This window comes from Pelecanus crispus, chromosome 19 (genome assembly GCF_030463565.1).
Source record: "Pelecanus crispus isolate bPelCri1 chromosome 19, bPelCri1.pri, whole genome shotgun sequence".
NCBI lineage: Eukaryota > Metazoa > Chordata > Aves > Pelecaniformes > Pelecanidae > Pelecanus > Pelecanus crispus.
Genome location: NC_134661.1, coordinates 6,033,796 through 6,052,185, shown reverse-complemented (window position 1 = coordinate 6,052,185; position 18,390 = coordinate 6,033,796). Strand labels below are relative to the sequence as shown.

The following is an 18,390-nucleotide window of genomic DNA, read 5'->3' as shown; positions in this document are numbered from 1 at the left end:
TCCCGGGCCTGGCCTGCTGTGAGAGATGGTTCTGCAGATGGACACAGTGCTCCTAGCAGGTCACGGACTGCGGCGGAGGCATTGGTAGGTGCCAGCCAGGCCTGGCTCAGTCGAGAAGGGTTTTGAGACATCTCGGAACTGTTTTAACCTTTCCACACACTCTTCATTGCTAAAGTTTTGTACAGCCCTGGCATGTGCCACCCTCTCCCTGAGGACTGCCGAACCCCACAGAGCTTGGATCCCCTCTTGTTGCCCCTACCTGGCACTGCCCTTCTCCGCCAAACACATTGGGACACCAGGGACAGTCCTGCAGCGGCGGCGGTCTGCCAAGCAAGGCTGAGAGGAGCTGGCTGCTCCAGGCAGGAGGGGAGCAGCGCCCTGGGGCTGCCTGATCCTGGGGCTGAAGCGGGGAAGAGACGCCTGCAGAGCACGGATCGGCAGCACAGCACGTAGTCCCATTGCTCACCCTGGCCAGCATGTGTGTCCGTGCTAAGAAGAGCCCAAAGATGCAACAGGCAAAGTTGCACAAGGCTTTAGTGTTTCCTGTTGCCATAGCCACAGAAATTGCTGCATCCCCTTTTCCTTTCTGCATAAATCCCACCCCCCCCTTTTTTTTTATTTTCTTTACTTTCTTTTTTTTATAAACCCCACTGCTTCCCAGTCTGCATGAAGGGGAAAGGAAGCCAGCAGGCAGAGAAGGACTTGAGGCTCTGACTCAGACTTCTGCTCGGATGCCATCCTCAGAGATGGGATCTTCAAACCTGGGGATGTGGCAGGGTCTGTGGGAATGGGATAGTATTCTCAGACCTTAGGGAGTCTCATGTTCAGTCCCTGTTGTCTTTGGGGTCTGAGCCAAGGGGATAAAATCAAGCAACATGAAGAGAAGTGACTGGTCCCTTCAAGTGCCGCATGGAGCGGGGAAGATTTAGGTTCCCACACGCTGCCAGTGCCAGGCAGCTGAAAAGCAGGGCTGGGCTCAGCCATGCCATTGCTGGAGCCTCTACTGCAGAAGAGCTGGCCCTGAGCCCTTCCCTTGCACCATCTCACTCCTCACTCCTCTTCCCCTGGCACAACTGTGGCTGTCTCAGCAGAACAAGGAGGACGAGCCTCATTCAGCATCTACTGTGCAAGGAGGGGGGATGCGAGCCTCAGGGACGCCCAGCCTCATCACAGTGCAAACCTCCCAGGGTAACACTGTGCAGAAGGGGGTCCCAGCAGTGCCCAAACTGGAAAGCAGGTGAGGTCTTGGAGTGGTTTGTTTGCATTGGGCGACCCTGACGCTGGGAAGGGCTTTGCGCTTTGTGACTGGTATCAGGGAAAAGGTCCATTTTGGCAAGTGTTTCTGGTGGCTCCTCCAAAGTCACCTGCCTCTCCATACCCCTTGCAGAGGGAAGGCATTTCAGCACCTCACTGGCTCTCCAAAGGAACAGACCTGAGACCAGAGCTGGTGGGGCATCTGCACACGCTGCTGTGCTGGGAGCATAGCACGCCGCTTAGCCACATAGCACAGGCCTATCTCTGGGTGTGCTGGCACTGGTGTTGCGGGGCTGTACTGGTCACCCATGCCATGGGAACCCACTGGTTTTTAGTGAGCATGGACATGGAGAAGGCTGCTCTGCCCCATCCTGGCATGCTGGGCCTGGTTCAAGTGCAGTCTGTGAGATGCTGCTGCCAGCACGCTCTGAGTAGCAGGGGATTGCAGGGCAAATGCCAGATTTCAGCGAAATCCTTGAGACTGTTCTTCGCTTTTACTGGCTCGTGTTGGGACTGTTCTACACAGCAGGGTCTGGCTGGCCTGCAGGTGGATGGCAGATGTGTGGCAGCACCGATGCTGGGTACTCAGCAAGGTCGGGTTTCCCTGCCTGGACGGCATTGCTGTGAGGAGGTTGTAGCTATGGGGCTCTCCTGCACAGAAGGTCTGGAAGCAGGACATGCCCTGATGCCCTTTCTGTGCTGAGCATTGTGGTTTTCCCCAGGGGCTCTTGTCTGACTTATCGCTGTCCCTCACAAAATTCCCCTCCACTCCTGGATTCTCCTTCACTGGCAGCCCTGTGCCATGCTCTGCAATGGAGCCGCGCCAGCTTGGGGGGCTGCAGTCTCCTGGGCATGATGCTGCCAACCACAGCTGCAGGGGCACGGTTGAGTGGGGAACGGTCCCCATGTCCGCTCTGTCACCAGGTGCGTGGATGGACAGGGAGCCAGGGAGATGTTGGAGCTGTAGGCTGTCACCCTTCTCCATCTCTCTGTCTGTGGGGCTGATGGGACCAGTGCCCCCCTTCTGTCCCGCTCCTGGGCTGTGGCTAGTTAAGCCTTGCCCAGTGCAGGATGTGCGCTGCTGGGCTGAGGGTTTTCCCCTGGGCGGATACCAAGGCAGCAGGAGGTGCCAGTGGTGCAGCTTTGCACAGCTCCTGCTTCCTGCCTGCTCCCTGGCAACACGGGCTCTCGTGGTGGGTCCTGCTTCCTGCTCACCGGAGGCCCTGCTGTCCCCAGTGCTGTGTCCTGCTGCTGTCCGCACCCAGCGTACGGTACCTCCCGGGACACCCCTGTGCCATCGCAGCCAGCACCACCGCCACTCCCAGATGGATCAGGATAAGATGGACTAGCGATGGGCCACGTGTGGAGCAGAGGGGGCTACCAGCAGGCACCCATGACTGCCACTGCTCATGTGCCCCACGCACAGGGATGCTGCAGCAGAAACCTTCGCTGGCCAGCCTCTGCTGCTTGCAGAGAAACCCCATGGGACAGGCTGTCCAAGCTCAGCGTCGCCAGAGGTAGACTGCCAGGGCAGGTAGCTCCACAGGTGGCTGCTCAGACCAGCCTGTCCGGAACGGGGCAGTTGGCAGCACCCCCAGGATCTCCAGGACAGTTTAGCGCAGCCCAGGCCTCCCGCGCTGGTGAGTGCACAGGTTGCAGAGTCCCAGCTGACCAGGTACGCAGCCACTGCGGGGCAGAGGGCTGGGGCGAGCTCTGGAGATGGAGGATGGCTGTGTCCCCAAGCTGGGCAAGGGTGCTGGGGAGTGGGTGTTATGGGGCAGGTGCCCCTTGTGCCCAGGGCCAGGGCAGCGGGAGGCCTGAGGCGCCCCAGAGAAGGGCACCGGCACTCCCAGCAGAGCCGGCAAGTGAATGTGTTGGTATGAAGGGGCCGTGAGGAATGAGGGATCTGGGCACCCCGTGGCACAGAGGGTCTGGGTATGGCAGACCCTGCCCCAGGCAAAGGCATCCTCGGTGGTGCCTAAGGGCAAACGGTGCCCAAGGATTGAGCTGAGCCGAGGTGCCAGAATGGAGCCATCCATTGCCTGTTCCCTCTCAGCGAGGACAATCCCAGAGACAGTGGAAGGCGCAGAGAAATGCAAAGGGACCGCGTACATTTGTGCTGAGCCCTGCAGGCTGGCATGGCTGGGCTGAGCACTCAGAGTTTATTGCCCCTTTGCTGCTCAGGTGGCTCCCTGCCCCCCAGGAGGAGGGTGAAAAGAGTTGTCTCTGCCCTGGCATGGCAGAAGGATGGGGTGCAGCTATGCTGTTCTGGGGGTCCCTTAGTGGAGCAAGGCTGGGCCACTCCAGCTCACTGTCTAGCGGGCATCTCTCTGGAATGGTCTCTTCAGGGCAAGATAGGCACCAAGCTCAGCTGTGGCAGGACCCCTTGGCAATAACACTGCTTGTTTTGTGGTGTGGGGCCAGGGGTGCCCAGAGTGGGTCTTGCCTTGTCCTGAGTGGGTGGGCAGCACCTAAGTGCTGGGCTGGCACACAGCAGCAAGGATGCACTTTATCAGAGCAGGGGAGCGGGGCCGTGGGTGCTTCTGGCTACAGGAATCCCACCAGGGAACGCGTCTGGATAATCATGAGGAGCATGATGGAGGAGAGCGGGCTTCTTCCTCCACACCTCCTCTCCCCTCCTGTCCCTGCCTTCCCTTGCAATGCACTTTGAATGGATGAGGATGTGGTTCAGGCTGTGGCTGCAGCTCCCTGGGAGCACCGGTTGCACCTTAACCCATCTAAAACTGCTTCAGCCCCTTAGCCTGGCTCCTTCAGCCCACAGGCATGGTTATCAGGTACTGCCTCTCCCCTACACGTGCTGTGAATGCAGGCAGGCAAGCAGGGGTATGGCCTCTCACCTCCACGCATGTCCAGGCCACCTTTGTCACATGCACAAGAAAAGCAAATGCATCGTCACCCAGCTGGTGCTAGGGTTTGCTGGAGGGGAGACTGGGCTAGCGCAGGGAGGGGATGGGGCTTATCCCAGGGTTTCACCCCTCTCTCAAATCAGGCAATAAAACAGTGTTTCATTCTCATGGTGTGTGGACACCATTTGTCCTGTCCCTCTGCCACGGGAGCTCCTGGTGCCACAGGCAGCCTATGGCTGCCTGGGATATCTTCGTGCGTCCGTGCCATGCTGGACCCTGTGGTTTTCCAGCCTTTGTCTTGTCCAGATGGGCAGAGGAGCTTGTACAGTGGGCTGCACATGTGATACAGGGCAGGGATGGGCTGTGCAGAGAGGTGCAGCTGTTGAAACCCATGCTTGCACATGACTGGAGGTGAGCTGCTTTTTTCCTGGGACCGATTGCCAAAATAAGATGCAGGTAACAGCTCAAAGGCTAAGGGAGTCTGCTCGCACAGTTGTAGCTCTGCTGCGGTAGCTGTGTGTGGGTGGCATTTGCCTGGGTCCTTCTGCCTTGCTGTGGGGAGGCTGTGACACGGGGCCAGGGCACCACTGCCCACAGCTGCAGCCTGGCAGGAACCAGGCAGGGCAGAGGGGAGCCCCTGGGTTCTGGGGGGAGCACGGGGCTGCTGGCAGGGCCCTGCTGGCTCTCTGGGCTGTGCCACCTACACAGGTAAGTGCCCCGCAGGGACAGGGTGCCTGGGTCTCAGCATGCTGCTGGTGCTCATCAGTGTCCGGAGGGCCCCAGGAGCTAGCTGTTGAGCAGGTGGAAATGTTGCGGCTTCTTTCAGTCTTTCTGAGATGCCAGCTGTACTTGTTGGATTTCACACATCAATAAAACTTATATTTATAGTGTACTGCCTGGATGCCTCCCCTCCCTGAGCGGCCAAAGGGCACGTGTGCAAGGGGAGATGGCGTGCCTGGGTACACCAGCAGGCATCCCTGCATCAGGGCGTGGAGCTGGGTGCTGCGGGGAGCAGGCAGGCGGCTGCACACGTTGCTGGGGACGGGTGCCGAGTGTGTGCAAAGGCGTGCAGGGCCGTGCATATCCGTGTGGGCTCTGTGTAGGCCTTTGGCATGCCAGCGTGGCCTCCGGGGTTACCCGGCTGTGAACCCTTGGCCCGAGCACCCCTGGCTCAGCACTGCCCGTGGCTGGCTGGTGTGGGCTGGCACGTCCCGGGCAGCACCCAGGGACCGAGCAGAGTGCATGCAGCCCCGCAGACACCGCTGGCTCCGGTCTCGGTAGCGCCTTACTGGCTTGCCAGAGCAGATCTGCAAGCAGCGAGAGGGTAGGTACATATGTCTCTGTGTGTGTGTTTGTGTGTGCATATCTGTGCACGTGTTACACCGCCAGGCAAAACCTGGCAGTGCTGGGCTGCCCTGCCAGCACAGCTTCCTCTGGGCTCCTTTCCCTGTGGGTCTGCTGTTGTCCTGCTCCCTGCACCACGCTCTGTGTGAGGCAGCGGCAGCTGAGCACGGGAGGATTTCACTCCAGAGCAGGACTTGTCTTTGTGGGCTCCTGTTGCACAGCTGGGCACCAGCTGGGGTTGCAGAGCCACTAGATGTGTCTGAGGAAACCTCCCCTTGCAGCACTGCTGGTAAGACCCCAGGGCTGCCCCCGCCCCCCCCCACCCCCCGTGCATCCCTGTGCTTGGGGGTACAGGTGGTTTTCCTTGCTGTTGTGCCTGACAGCCCCTCTGCTGCATGGCCCCAGAGCCACGGCCGCTCTTCTCGCCCTGCTCAGCGGAGCTGGCAGGCACTGGGCGCGGGGCAGGACGGGACAGGATGGCGTTGCAGGAAGTTACAGCTGCAACACAGCCGCCTCCAGAGAGGAGCCTCTTCCTGGGACAGGAATGGAAGGAGGCAGCTGAGCAGCCCTGGGCTCTCCTCCACGGGCTCAGCGCCTGGCAGCACAAGCGTAGGGAGCCGTGGGCTCAGCCTCCCTGGCAAGAAGTCCTGCTGGAGGTAACCCTGCCACGTTCGGTGCAGCTGTCAATCTCACCTTGCTCAGTGCCAGCCTCACCATTGCCCTGGGTTCCAGGTCGCCGCACCGCTAGGGTCTCGGCTACCGTGTCCCTCCAGACACGGAAGCAGGGAGGCGGGAGACCACGGTAGCTAGAGAGCGAGGGTGTGTGGGCCAGGCATGCACCAGGGGGTCCCTGAAGGGGAACCGCAGCAGACGGGCAGCGTGGGGCTGTCCGCTCAGCGGCATGCCCTGGGTGGCAGAGGGTGCCAGGAAGGGGCTGGGAGCCGGGCATGGGATGCACTGGGGTTCGCTTGCTGCAAAGGCCTCGAGACCAGGACACCCAAGTTCAAGGTCAGCTCCGCTGCCCCCACCCCCGTGCCTCAGTTTCTCCATTTGGATAATGGGATGAGGGACTGCAAAAAGCCCTGGCTGTGGGAGGTGCGAGCAAGCTGTCACCCTGCTCATCTTCTCCTGGGGGAGGCCAAATGCAGAGAGATTTGTGTGCTGTCCCTTCCCGTTCTGCTGGGGTTTGCTTACACACCCCCACCCAATGCCTCAGTCTCTCAGGATGTTGGGGGCTGTGAGTGCAATCTGTGTTCCTGAGGGATTATTACCCTGCTGAGCTGGGGCGGGAGCCTGAGTCAATGCCGGCACAGCCGGTTCTGCCAGAGTGGACCATATCGGTGCACGTAAGGCTGGGCAGGGTGCTGCTGTGCCACATCCCTGGGGAGCAAAAGCTGCCGACCCGAGCCCATCCTGCTCTGCCCTGCAGAACTGGGCGCATGCAGGACATTGCCCAAGCACCCCAGAGCTGCTGAGCCCCTTGTCCACCTCTGCCGATGGGGGCTTTGCCTGGGAAAGGTCACCCAGTGCCAGGCTGGACCCAGTGCAGCCCCGAGGGACCAGCTGAGCCCCCGCAGCCCCCTGCTAGCCTTTCCCCCCCGCTACTGCTTGCTGCAGCCTCCCCGGCTGCTTTAAATGGGAGGAGGCTGTGCTCAGCATCCCTACATGCTGCAGCCGCCGCGGCCCTGCGGGCCCTGCGAGAGGGCTCAGCGGCTGCCGAGGGCGGCCAGGGCTGCCCGCCGGGAGTGAGCACCGCGGGGCAGCCCCAGGGCTGCCGCTGCTGGGCTGGGGGCCACCGTGCCTGTGGGTATGGGATTACCTTTATTTTCTGCCTTTCCGCAGCCACTCCCTGCTGTCTCCTCTCTCCCGGCCCCAGCTCCTGGTTTTGCAGGATTTCATGGCAGGTTGGGGAGGGCGGTTGGTTTGTTCTAATATAAAGCCCTAAAACGTTAAGCCCTCAAGCTGGGGAGGAGGAAGTCTGCCCTCTCCCCGGGACTTTTGTTCTCTCTGTTATGATAGTTGTTATAGCTGTACTGTTACAGCCGAGTCTAGGCTAGTGACCTTTGGCTGCTAATAGGGAGGAGATCATCCCCTGCCCCTTGTGTCCCCAGTGAACTGGGTGGCTGGTCCCAACAGAAGCCCTGGGGGGTGGGGGTGGGTTTGGGGGGGCAGGCAGGCTTGCCTGGCAAGGTGAGTGCCTCCTCGGGGTCCTGCTTTGCTGCCCTCTTGGCAGCAACCTCCCGGCGATGCCCAGGTAGGTCTGTGAAGGGTGCTGGATGGGGAGTCAGAGGTGGGACATGCTTCTGCCCACTCAGCTCTGCTCCAGCCCCCCTGCTGGCCAGCCCACCGCAGCTCCCCGTGGCTGGTGGGTTTGTGGGGTCAGATGTGGGAGCAGGTCATGCCTGATCCAGGCATCCGTGAGCTGGGGTGGGAGTGGGTATGGCCTCAGGCTGCAAAGCTGGGCTGTGGCAGGGAACCGGTGGGTCCAGGCACTCAGCCTGCCTCATGGGCTGTCCCCTCTTTCAGGCAGAAGATGTTGCAGGCCATGCAATGCCAGAGCTGCCTGCCCTGGGGCAGCTGGATGCAGCTGCATCGATCCCTGCCAGGGAGCAGGGGGACCCGGAGTGTGTATCTGTGTGCTGCTTCTGTGCCAGGTGAGCTGGGCTCTGTACCTCTGGGACTGCGACCCTGAATCTGTCCTGCCCCCAGGGAAGCCCTGTTCCTGGTGGACAACCTTCCTCAGCCGCACAGTGGAGCCTGTGCAGTCTGTGGGTCACCCTGGCAAGATGTGAAGCCCCTGAGCTCCGTGGTGTTAGCTCTGCTGGGCTGGAGACAGCCATCCCTGACTGTGTGCAATCTTCTTACCCCCCCAGGCGCTGCAGGCAGCTACTTCCTCAGGAAGATCCTTCACGCAAGCAGCGTCTACCTCCCCAGGTACGGTGCTACACAGCTGGGGCCATTCTGCCCTGTGGTTGTTTGCCACAGGACCTGGGTGGCTGAGCTGGCTGCCTTGGGACCATCTGGGCTCTGCGGGCAGAGATGCTGCTTTGCCTCCACCTAGAACACAATCCAGATCCAGCTCCCTGCCTTCTCTGAATTTAGCCCAACTTCTCTGCCTCACCATGGGTTTGCTGGGGATGGTCAGCGCATGGCTTGCTGACCTGCTTTCGGTTCCCAGCTGTGCCCTTGCCCTGGCCCTGCACTCTTCCTTGGTGTGGGGGAACGAAGGGGTGAGCTGGCTCTACTCAGCACTTCCCATGGCACTCACTTGCGATCTGCCTACCCTGCCCCAGGCAGGGCTTGGGACTGCTGGCCCCTGCCCTCCTCGTGACACTCTACCTCCTCTTGCAGGGGCTGTGTTCGCTACCAGGGAGGGTCCCAGGAGCGCTCTGTCCAGCCCAGTGCCTCTCGCCACGGCCTGTCCCAGCTGAGGAACGTGGCCTCTTCTGGTAAGCTTGCAGCCTTGTGCTGAAGAGGATGGAGGGTCCTACACAGCACGTTGGGGGCAGCTGCTGTCCTGAGCAGTGTGAGGGTTAGCAAGAACTGGATGTTGTCCTCCCGTCTGCAGCCACTTCACTGCAGTGGCTGGGGACAGGCAACTTCCCCAGTCTCCCACCAGTGAGAAGCCCTTGTCTTGTCAAGCACCTTCCTCTTCCCAGATGCCATCAAGAAACACCAGAAGAGCCTGTCTGCATGGTTCAGCCACCAGCCCAATGAAGAGAGGCAGTTTGGCCCTTCCTTCTCGCTGGATGCAGTCCATGTGGACCCAGTGATCCGGGAGAGCTCCCTGGAGGAGATCCTGAAGCCCTCACCTGACCTAACCATCCAGAACCAGCTCCAGCAGCCCTCCAGCCAGGTTATCAGCCTCCAGAACCTTTTTGATGTGGATGCCTATGGACGGCAGGTGAAGAATGTGGTGCTGTATGGCACTGTGGGCACAGGGAAGAGCACCCTCATCAAGAAGATGGTGGTGGACTGGTGCCATGGTCGCCTACCCCGCTTTGAGCTGGTCATCCCCTTCTCCTGTGAGGATCTGTCCCATAGTCATGCCCCCATCTCCCTGCGGCGCCTCATAACCAAGAAGTACCAGCACCTCCGGGATGTGGTGCCAATGCTGGGCACTTCCAACCTCAAAGTGCTTTTCATCCTCAATGGCCTGGAGCGCGTCAACTTGGACTTCCGGCTGGCTGGCACAGAGCTGTGCTGTGACCCCAACGAGCCTGTGCCTCCCTCTGCCATTGTAGTCAACCTGCTGAGAAAATATCTCCTGCCAGAGGTCAGTGTCTCCCTCCAGTTCCTTCATGCTGGAGAAAGGCTGGGGGTGAGCCCTGGGGCATTGCAGGCATGGCCATTGTGCTAATTGCTTGCACTCCAGCTTGGCTGTGAGCGAACAGGCAGCCTCCATTCCTGGAGGGACTCACCAAGGTGGCCTCGTGTTACTAGTTTGTCTCTGTGGGATCTTTGGGGAGGCCTGGTAAGGCAAAGGAGGAAGTCTGCTGGGCTGTGGTCTTCCACTCTCAATATATGTCTAGTAGGGGATGGGGAAAGCTCTTCTGTCCTTTCTGCCTGGGCCAGATTTGAACCAACGCCCTTTGGGCAGCAGCTTCTTGAACCCCAGCCCCTGGGTGGGGTGATCCTTGTGCACCTATATGTGGGTTATGCACTTGGGACCCTGCTAAGCTTAGATCAAAGCTACAGAGAGAGCACGTCCAAACTCACCCAACCCTCTGCTTCCAGGCCAGCATAATCGTCACCACGCGCCCATCAGCGGTGCGCCGGATCCCTGGCAAGTATGTGGGCCGCTACGCTGAGATCTGTGGCTTCTCCGACACCAACCTGCAGAAGCTGTACTTCCAGATGCGTCTCAGCCAGCCTGGCTGCAGTGGAGAGGACAGTGCAGGTAGCAACTCAGGCGAGCAGGAAAATTTGGTGGAGATGTTGTCAAGGAACTTGGAGCGCCACAACCAAATAGCTGCTGCCTGCTTCTTGCCCTCTTACTGCTGGCTGGTGTGCACCACACTGCACTTCCTCTACTTCACCAGGACGGTGCCTCCCAGCCAGACCCTGACTGGCATCTACACCAGTTTCCTGAGGCTCAACTTCAGCGGGGAGGTGCTGGACAGCACGGACCCCACCAACATCTCCATGATGAAATATGTGGCCAAGATGGTGGGCAAGCTGGCCTACGAAGGGGTGATGTCCCGCAAGACCTGCTTCTCAGAGGATGACCTGCAGCAGTGCTTTGAGGTGGAGATGAAGACTGAAAGTGAGCTCAACCTCCTGGAGGTCTTCCGCAGTGACGTCTTCCGCTTCTTCCTCACTCCGTGTGTGCAGCCAGGCAAAGAGCACACCTTTGTCTTCACCATCCCTGCTATGCAGGAGTACCTGGCAGCCCTGTATGTGGTGCTGGGTGAGAAGAAGACCCTGGCACAGAGAGTGGGGAAGGAGCTGTCAGAGGTCATTGGGAAGGTGAGTGAAGATGTTGCTGTCGTTCTGAGTATCATCTCCAAGGTGCTGCCCTTGCGCTTCCTGCCAGTGCTCTTCAACCTGCTCAAAATCTTCCCTCGCTACTTCTCCCGGCTGAGTGGTAAGGACCGGGATGCTATTGCCCACACCATGGCAGAGGAGCTGTTCAAAGAAGAGGATTACTACAATGATGATGTCTTGGACCAGATCAATTCCAGCATCCTGGGCGTGGAGGGCCCCATGCACCACCCTGATGAGGCCCCTGATGATGAGGTCTTTGAGCTCTTTCCCATCTTCATGGGTGGGATACTGTCCCGCCGTAACCGTGCCATCCTGGAGCAGCTGGGCTGCTCCATCAAGAATCTGGCAGCATTTGAGATTGCCAAGGCCATGAAGAAAACAGTCATAAGGAACAGCCGCAAGGGGCTGCCCCCCTCGGAGCTGATGGACTACCTCTTCTTCCTGCATGAGTTCCAGAACGAGCGCTTCACAGCTGAGGCCATCCGCTCCCTCCGGACTGTCAACCTCTCATCCGTCAAGATGACCCCTCTCAAGTGCTGTGTCCTGGCATCTGTCATGGGCACCACTTGCCATGAGGTGGAGGAGCTGAACCTGACCTCCTGTAACCTTGACACAAGCAGCTTGAGGATCCTCTTCCCTGTCCTGCTGCGATGCAGAACTCTCCAGTGAGTACCACCTTCTTCTGCCCTTGGGCAGTGCTCAGAAATTGGGCTCTCCCTCACCTCTGCCCATCACAGGGATACACTAGGAGCCCGAGTATGGCAAAGGCAGGGAAGGGCATGCATGCTCTTCCTTATCCTCAGTGCAGACCTGGGGGACTACATCGTCCAACATGCAACACTCCCTGAGCAGCCTTGCTAGGGCACTGCATGCTGGGATTTGCAGTCCCAACACACCCTCCCGTAGGACTCTTTGGGCAGCACTCTGCATCTGGTACCACAGGCTGGCAGCCCCAAATCCCTCCCACCGCTTGGTGCCCCGGAGCCACCCAGCATCTCCGTGTAGCTAGCTCTGCTACTACCAACTCTGGGCAGGAGATACGCAGCCCGAGGGCGAGAGTCTGGGCTGTGCAAAGGGATGGGTTCCGCTCCAGTCCATTTGTGGAACTGCAGTCTTCCTGTCGCCCAGGGGGTGGCGAGCCGTGCTCAGCAGAGGTGGACTTGGCTGTGCAGCAGGGCTGTGCAGTACTTCCTTGCTCCAGATGCTCAGGAGGTCTTGGAGGGGTCCTGATCCCTCCTCAGACCTTCACCCACCCCCTGCGGGCCCTGCAACCCCCTCCCCTCCCTTGCTCTTGCTGGCACTGGCTCTGCTGGCTGATGCCATCCAAGCTCTGATGTGGTTTCAGTGTGCTCCCTTTTGGAGAGGAAGCCTTGTGTGGCCTTGTCTGGGGAGCCCAGGTAGGATGCTGATGGGGAGGGCCAGGGAAATTGGAGAGAGCAGTTGTTTCCAGCCCCACAAGTAACAGCCATTTCAGTCCTGCCATCCCCACATCTTGCTCTGCATCAGTCTGCAGCTCAACAGCCTGGACTCTGATGCCTGCAAGGAAATCCGTGACCTGCTCCTGCATGACAAGTGTGTGGTGAGCAACCTGCGGTGAGTACTGCCTCTGTTCTTGCATGAAACCGTCTCTGCTGCCCACCATGTGGCGTGGCCCTGGGCCCCCTGCCCAGCCTCAGCATTGCCCTGAGCTCCTGTGTCCACAGGCTGGCAAATAACCCCGTGGGCGAGCAAGGGGCACAATACCTGGCTGAGGCGCTGGCAGGCAACCACTCCCTGACACATTTGTCCCTGCTGCACACTGCACTGGGGGACCGGGGCACCGAAGTCATTGCTCAGCACCTGGCCAAGAACCAGCACCTCCAGGAGCTCAACCTGGGCTACAACTCCCTGACGGACACAGCTGCCCTGCATGTGGTGGAGGTGGCCAAAAAGCACTCGACGCTGGACAAAGTGCAGTGAGTTTACTCTGCCCCATCTCTTCCCTCTTGCAGGCATTGCCTCCAACCCAGTGTCCCTCCTCGTGGTGGTGAGCAGGGAGTTCCTTCCTGCCTCTGCGTCCTGCCCCCAGCCCTCACAGTGTCTCCCATTCCTTTTCTGTCAACCCACAGTCTGTACTTCAACGACATCAGTGAGGACGGCAAGCGGGCACTTCACAGCCTGCGCGCGGACCGGGACGGCGTCAGAGCACTGGTCTTCCTTACAGCAGGCACTGACGTCTCCGACTACTGGTCCAACATCCTGAATGTGGTGCAGAGGAACCTGCCTTTCTGGGACCGTGAGCGGGTTCGGCAGCACCTGGCCCTCATCCTGCAGGACCTGGAGAGCAGCCGGAGACAGACTGCCAACCCCTGGAGGAAAGCCAAGTTCCTACGGGTTGAGAATGAGGTCAAGAAGATGCTGGGGAAACTGCAGCATGGGACCCTCTAACCTGCTGTCCATCCACCTGGCCAGGGAAGGAGCAGTGCTGCTGGGGAGAAAACACTGGAGCGTGCCCAGGCAGCACATCCCCTGCGCCCTTATCTGCGTGGAGATGCCTAGTGATCAGGTGATACCAAGACTGTCAAACGTGCTGGGTACGTGGGGCTCAGCCTTCATCTGCGGGCAAGGCTGAAGTGTGGGAGAACTGTACGGAGACCAGGCCAGGAGCAAATGGGACTTGTTCTTCTGGGATTGTAGAGACCCAGCCCCTCCACCCTGGCCACTGCTGGCCCAGCGACAAGCCACAGCAGTGGCAGGCTTGCTTGTGAAACCCTTGGTGGTATTAAAGTGCACTGCTTTGTTTCCACCAAAGCACACTAGTGCCAAGACTCAGTCTCCTTTCTGGGCCCTTCCTGGGGCAGGAATGCAGGGGTGCTGGTGCAGCCATCCCTCCAGCAGTGGGATTGGAGGGCTCTGGCCCTTCCCCATCTCACAGGGCTAGGATGGGGCAGCCCACTTCTGCTCCAGCCCATGCCGAACCAGTTGTTTTTTCCCACTGTGGGCTGCCCTTGGGGGCAGCTGGAAGCTGGAATACCAGGATCAGTTTCCAAGCTGGGTGTCCTAGGGTGCTGGTCCCTGCTCCCAGCTCTGCTGGGCGAGGGCTGGCAGTGCCTCAGGGCTGGGAGGGCAGGGGAGACGTGGTCAGGCTGTTTAACCATTAAACCTGGGGCGTCTTGGAAGAGGCGGGGACACTAGCTTCCCTGCCACTTCACCCTGTACCTTGCTCCCTCTCATACTCCCTGCAGCCATGAAGCAAACAAAAGGTATGTGCCGGGGCAGTGGGGCTTCATCCTGCAGAGACCCTTTCCCACACGCACATCTCCAGGCCCTGCTTCCTCACAGAGCAAGGCAGTGTCAGAGCCCAGGCAGGCCGTGGAAAGGAGCTAGAAGCATCCAGGAAAACAGAGATAGACATTGTGGGGACACTTGGCAGGAATCCCCTCTCCTTGGGTTTGGGGGTCCTTGTGCTGGAAGAGGTGGGGAGGGGTTTTATGGGGAGGTGTGCAGAGGAAGGCTTCTGTCTCCATCTCCTGGCTCCAGCCAGCTCTCTGGGGTCCTGGTGACCCTTCTTACCCCTCACTCAAAAGCCCTCTAAACCCCCAGGGCTAACCTCCATCTGCATACTGCCGCCTGGCCCTACTTTGCCTCCGGTGCTGCAGGACCCCGCTGGGCTGGGCAGCAGAAGCCTGTTGCACCCAACCAGCAGGCGTTCCACTGCTTCGAAATGCAAGAGGACGCTGGTGGCAGGGCCAAGGGCTGAGCTGTGCCCAGGCACAGGCTGTAGCCAGGGGGCAGAGGGGCCAGGGGTCCTGCGTGGACTCGGCAAACCCACCTCACCTGGTATGGTGTGCTCAGCCTGCAAACGGACAAGCCCTGCGTGCTTGACAGCGTGGGGTCTGCTCCCAGCCGGCCGCCTCCTGCACTGACCTCTCCTCTCCCTCTGCAGGGCTCGAGAGTGACAAGAAGTCCATCATGTAAGTGCTGAGCTCCCCCTGGGCAGGGGCTTCCTGGGGCTCATGGCCCCACAACCGGGCTGTGCTGGGGCACATCCTCAGCTGGGGTGGCATGGGTCAGGGCTGCCAATCCCAGCTGCCTGCCCCAGAAAGGTCTTCCCTGAGTTGTCAGCTCAGAAGAGATGTGAGGGAGAGTCCAAGAGGGACATCGCCTCCTGGCTTTCCCCAAGGAAGAGGAGGCACTGGCGCTGTGGCCCCGGCTGGCCCTTTCTGGGAGGAACAGGGTGCCCCATGGAAGGGCTGGGGAGGGCGGGGGGAAGGCCATGCTGCTGCACTAACGTGGCCTCTCCTGCCTTTTATCATTTCAGAAAATTTGAATTTAACCCCAAAGATGGGATTGACAACCCTGCCTTGTCGCTGGCTGAGGACATGGGTAAATACCCTCCTCTCCCCAGGGTGTCCCTGTGTCAGCATGGGGTTCTGGTAGCTGGCTGTCACTGGGATCCTGGGCTCTCTCACGCTGGGGGACTGTGGGGAGGTGAACATGTAAGGAGGCAGGGATGGGGAGATCCCAGCCCGGGATGGGGTAGAGAACCCATGTTAGGATCCCTGCAGGGCCCTGCTCACAAGCTGTGCCCCACCGCAGATGGCAAGAGTGTGGGGGAGCCCCGTTTCTACCTCCTGAGCAAGGGCAGTGCGGAGACCTTCGGCTTCTGCCTCCACGAGGAGCTGGGCTGCGGGGGCCACGTCATCCGGCAGGTCGAGCTGGGGGGGCTGGCCCAGCGCAGGGGGCTGCAGGATGGGGACCGTCTCCTCCAGGTCAATGGCCACTTCGTGGACCACATGGACCACCGCAGGGTAAGCTGGAAGCACCCTGGGGCTGTGGGAATGCCCAGGTCCTCCCTGGCGGGGGGCACAGGGGGTACGGGACCCCACCACCCCCCGGGGCCCTGATCCCACCAGCTCTGGTTGGAGGGGCACCCTGCCTAGGGTTCACGGCCTGGGTCCTTCCAGGTGGTGCAGAAGATCAAGGCCAGTGGGAACCAGGTCCTCCTGGCGGTGCTGGACGGCGACTCCTATGAAGCAGCCAAAGCCTTGGGCAGGGACCTGTCCCAGATGCTACCAGCTGACATCCGCCCACGCCTCTGCCACATCACGCGGGACAAAAGCGGTTTTGGCTTCAGTGTTTCGGGTCCAGAAGGTAAAGCGGGCAGTGGGATGCCAGTGCTGTGAGCCTCCCCGACACAGCGCCCTGTTCACCCCAGACTGCCTCTTCCCCTCCCTGCAGGTGTGAAGGGCACCTTCCAGCTGTTGGTGCAGCAGGACGGGCCAGCGGAGAAAGCAGGGGTGCCACCAGGAGCCTGGCTCTTGGAGCTAAATGGGGCCAGCGTGAGGAACTACTCACATGCACAGCTTGCCCGAAAGGTGTGTGCTCCCAGCGCAGGTGGGTGGGGGACCAGGGCCAGCAACATCACCGAGCGCCCTGTGTTTCCCATCTAGCTTAAGAAGAGCGGCAGCAAGGTGACGCTGCTGGTGGCGTCCAGCGCCGTGGAGGAGTTTTACCGCCTCCGGGGCCTGCGGGTCACGTCTGCCTTGGCAGACACCTCCTGGCTCCCCTTCAAGGTCCGGGAGCTGCACATGGTGAAGGGTCCGGCTGGCTATGGGTTTCTGCTCAAAGAGGATGACTGCAGCTCAGGGGCCACAGGTGAGGGGGCTGAGGGGGACAGTCCGTACTTGAGCAAGGCATGTCTGAGGGCTGGGAATAGCTGCAAGCCCTGTGCCCACAGTGGGACCCTGTCCCCACCTGCCCATGGAGGTCAGCAGTGCCAGCTCCCCTCTGGCTGAACGCCTCGGTGAGCATCTCCCCGCCCTCCCTCTGTCCCACTATGGCAGGCCAGTTCCTGTGGGATGTGGATGCAGGGCTGCCGGCCGAGCAGGCTGGGATGAAGGAAGGTGACCGTCTCCTGGCTGTGAATGGTGAGAGCATTGAGGGGCTGGACCACCATCAGACAGTGCTCAGGATCCGTGCCCATGATGACCAGGTGACGCTGCTGGTCATTGACCCCGCTGGCGATAAGTTCTACCATTCGGTAGGTTTTGGGGATTCAGCATGGCCCTGCCCTGGCTGGGGAGTCCTGGGGTGCTGCAAGACTGGATGATGGGATGGGTGTCTTGCGCCCAGACCTGCACAGTGAGGTCCTCTCTAGCGGAGCTGGCTTGCTGTGGAGTACAGAAACTGTACGGCTATCCTTCTTGTGCTCTTCCAGATCGGGCTGTCCCCTCTGCTGTTCTTTGAGGACAGTGACCCTGTCTCAGGCTCCTGCACGCCCTCCCTGCCCTCTCCCATTGGCTCCCCTGGACTCTGTCATGTTGAGGTGGGACCAAAGGGACCTGGCTCCTGGCTGGTGGCTGCTGCCGACAGTATAGGGATCACACAGGTAACCCCCCTTGCCAGGCGCTCACAGAAGTGCTGCTTACAGCCCAGTCCTGCTCTGAGTCCTGGCACCCTCCTGCTCTGCCTGTCCTAATATTTCCCTGGCACCTGTGACGCTGGCAGGAGGGGGCTGCGTGGTCCCCTGGCCACAGGGGCCAGGCAGAAAGACCCCCCCAACCTGCCCATGGAGCAAGGGTGGAGTGTGGTGGGGTGGGTGGATGTGTGCTGCCCACAATGTCCCCACTCTGTCCCTGCAGAGTCCATGCCAGGAGGAGCAGAGGAGGCTGCACCAGGCGTTCTAGCGGCCCAGGCGTACCCTGCCTCCGGCCAGGCTCCCCAACACAGCACCTCAACCCAGGCCATGGCCAGCCCATCGGTGCCCCCCTCCCGCGGCTCCCCAGAAAGCACAGCGCTGCTCAGCATGGCTGTTGCACACACAGCTGCTGTGTCTCCATGCCCGTGATGGGGCTCGCAGCATCACACCTCCCAGAGACTCATCTCCGCTGACCAAGGCTGGCTCCAAGCCTTTAACCATGGTGGTAGCTTCTTGTAACCTGAAGACGGACTTGTGTCTTTGCCTGCCCAGCTGCCTCCAGGAGTATCTAGGGACTTTGCACTGAAGCCCTTGCCCAGCTCCAGGCTCCAGGAGTTCCCAGGAGAGCCGAGGCACTGCCCTCCACGCCATGACCCAGAGGACAGGGGAGCCTGAGGCTTGGCTCAGCCCAGGGCTGGCCTTTGGGCCACTGTGCGAAGGGGAAAGGGAGCAGCGGAGCCTGACGGGGCACTGGAGGAACCCCCCCCACCTCTCAGCCTGTTGGCTCAGTTCTGCACCTGCATGGACATCTCTCTTGTGCTCCTCCTCTCATCCTCCCTGTGAACCTGTGGGCAGTGAGTGTCTGCCCCCCCATCACAGCACTGTTGCTGTGTCACCCATCTGGGGTGTGATTAAAGGACAAATCCACACTCCTTTGCATGTGGGTAATGTTATGGACAGGACTGTGACTCAGCAGTGCATCCCAGGGCCACACAGGACCCATGTTCTCTTACCTAGCCCGGGGCAGCTGGCGTGTCG

At 60.4% G+C, this 18,390-nt stretch overlaps 2 protein-coding genes across 4 annotated transcripts; both read left to right on the top strand.

Annotated features, from left to right (window-relative positions):
- Positions 1 to 7,998: 7,998 nt before the first annotated feature.
- Positions 7,999 to 13,379, top strand: NLRX1 (NLR family member X1). Of its 3 annotated transcripts, XM_075723203.1 has the most exons (9): positions 7,999 to 8,119; positions 8,339 to 8,399; positions 8,527 to 8,703; positions 8,817 to 8,914; positions 9,125 to 9,741; positions 10,203 to 11,617; positions 12,459 to 12,545; positions 12,656 to 12,907; positions 13,061 to 13,379. In XM_075723203.1, exons 1-9 carry the CDS (start codon positions 7,999 to 8,001, stop codon positions 13,377 to 13,379), a joined length of 3,147 nt encoding a protein of 1,048 aa, XP_075579318.1. The 3 variants fall into 3 exon arrangements, with proteins under 3 accessions (XP_075579318.1, XP_009483704.1, XP_075579319.1); XM_009485429.2 differs by lacking the exon at positions 8,527 to 8,703; XM_075723204.1 differs by lacking the exon at positions 8,527 to 8,703 and having other exon boundaries at positions 7,999 to 8,125; positions 8,342 to 8,399.
- A 103-nt stretch (positions 13,380 to 13,482) lies between these two features.
- On the top strand, positions 13,483 to 17,620 carry NHERF4 (NHERF family PDZ scaffold protein 4). The gene is made up of 10 exons (XM_075723205.1): positions 13,483 to 13,525; positions 14,878 to 14,905; positions 15,253 to 15,317; positions 15,531 to 15,742; positions 15,899 to 16,085; positions 16,173 to 16,309; positions 16,385 to 16,589; positions 16,778 to 16,974; positions 17,152 to 17,322; positions 17,576 to 17,620. The coding sequence occupies exons 1-10, from the start codon at positions 13,483 to 13,485 to the stop codon at positions 17,618 to 17,620; spliced, it is 1,290 nt and encodes a 429-aa protein (XP_075579320.1).
- The last annotated feature ends 770 nt before the right edge of the window (positions 17,621 to 18,390 follow it).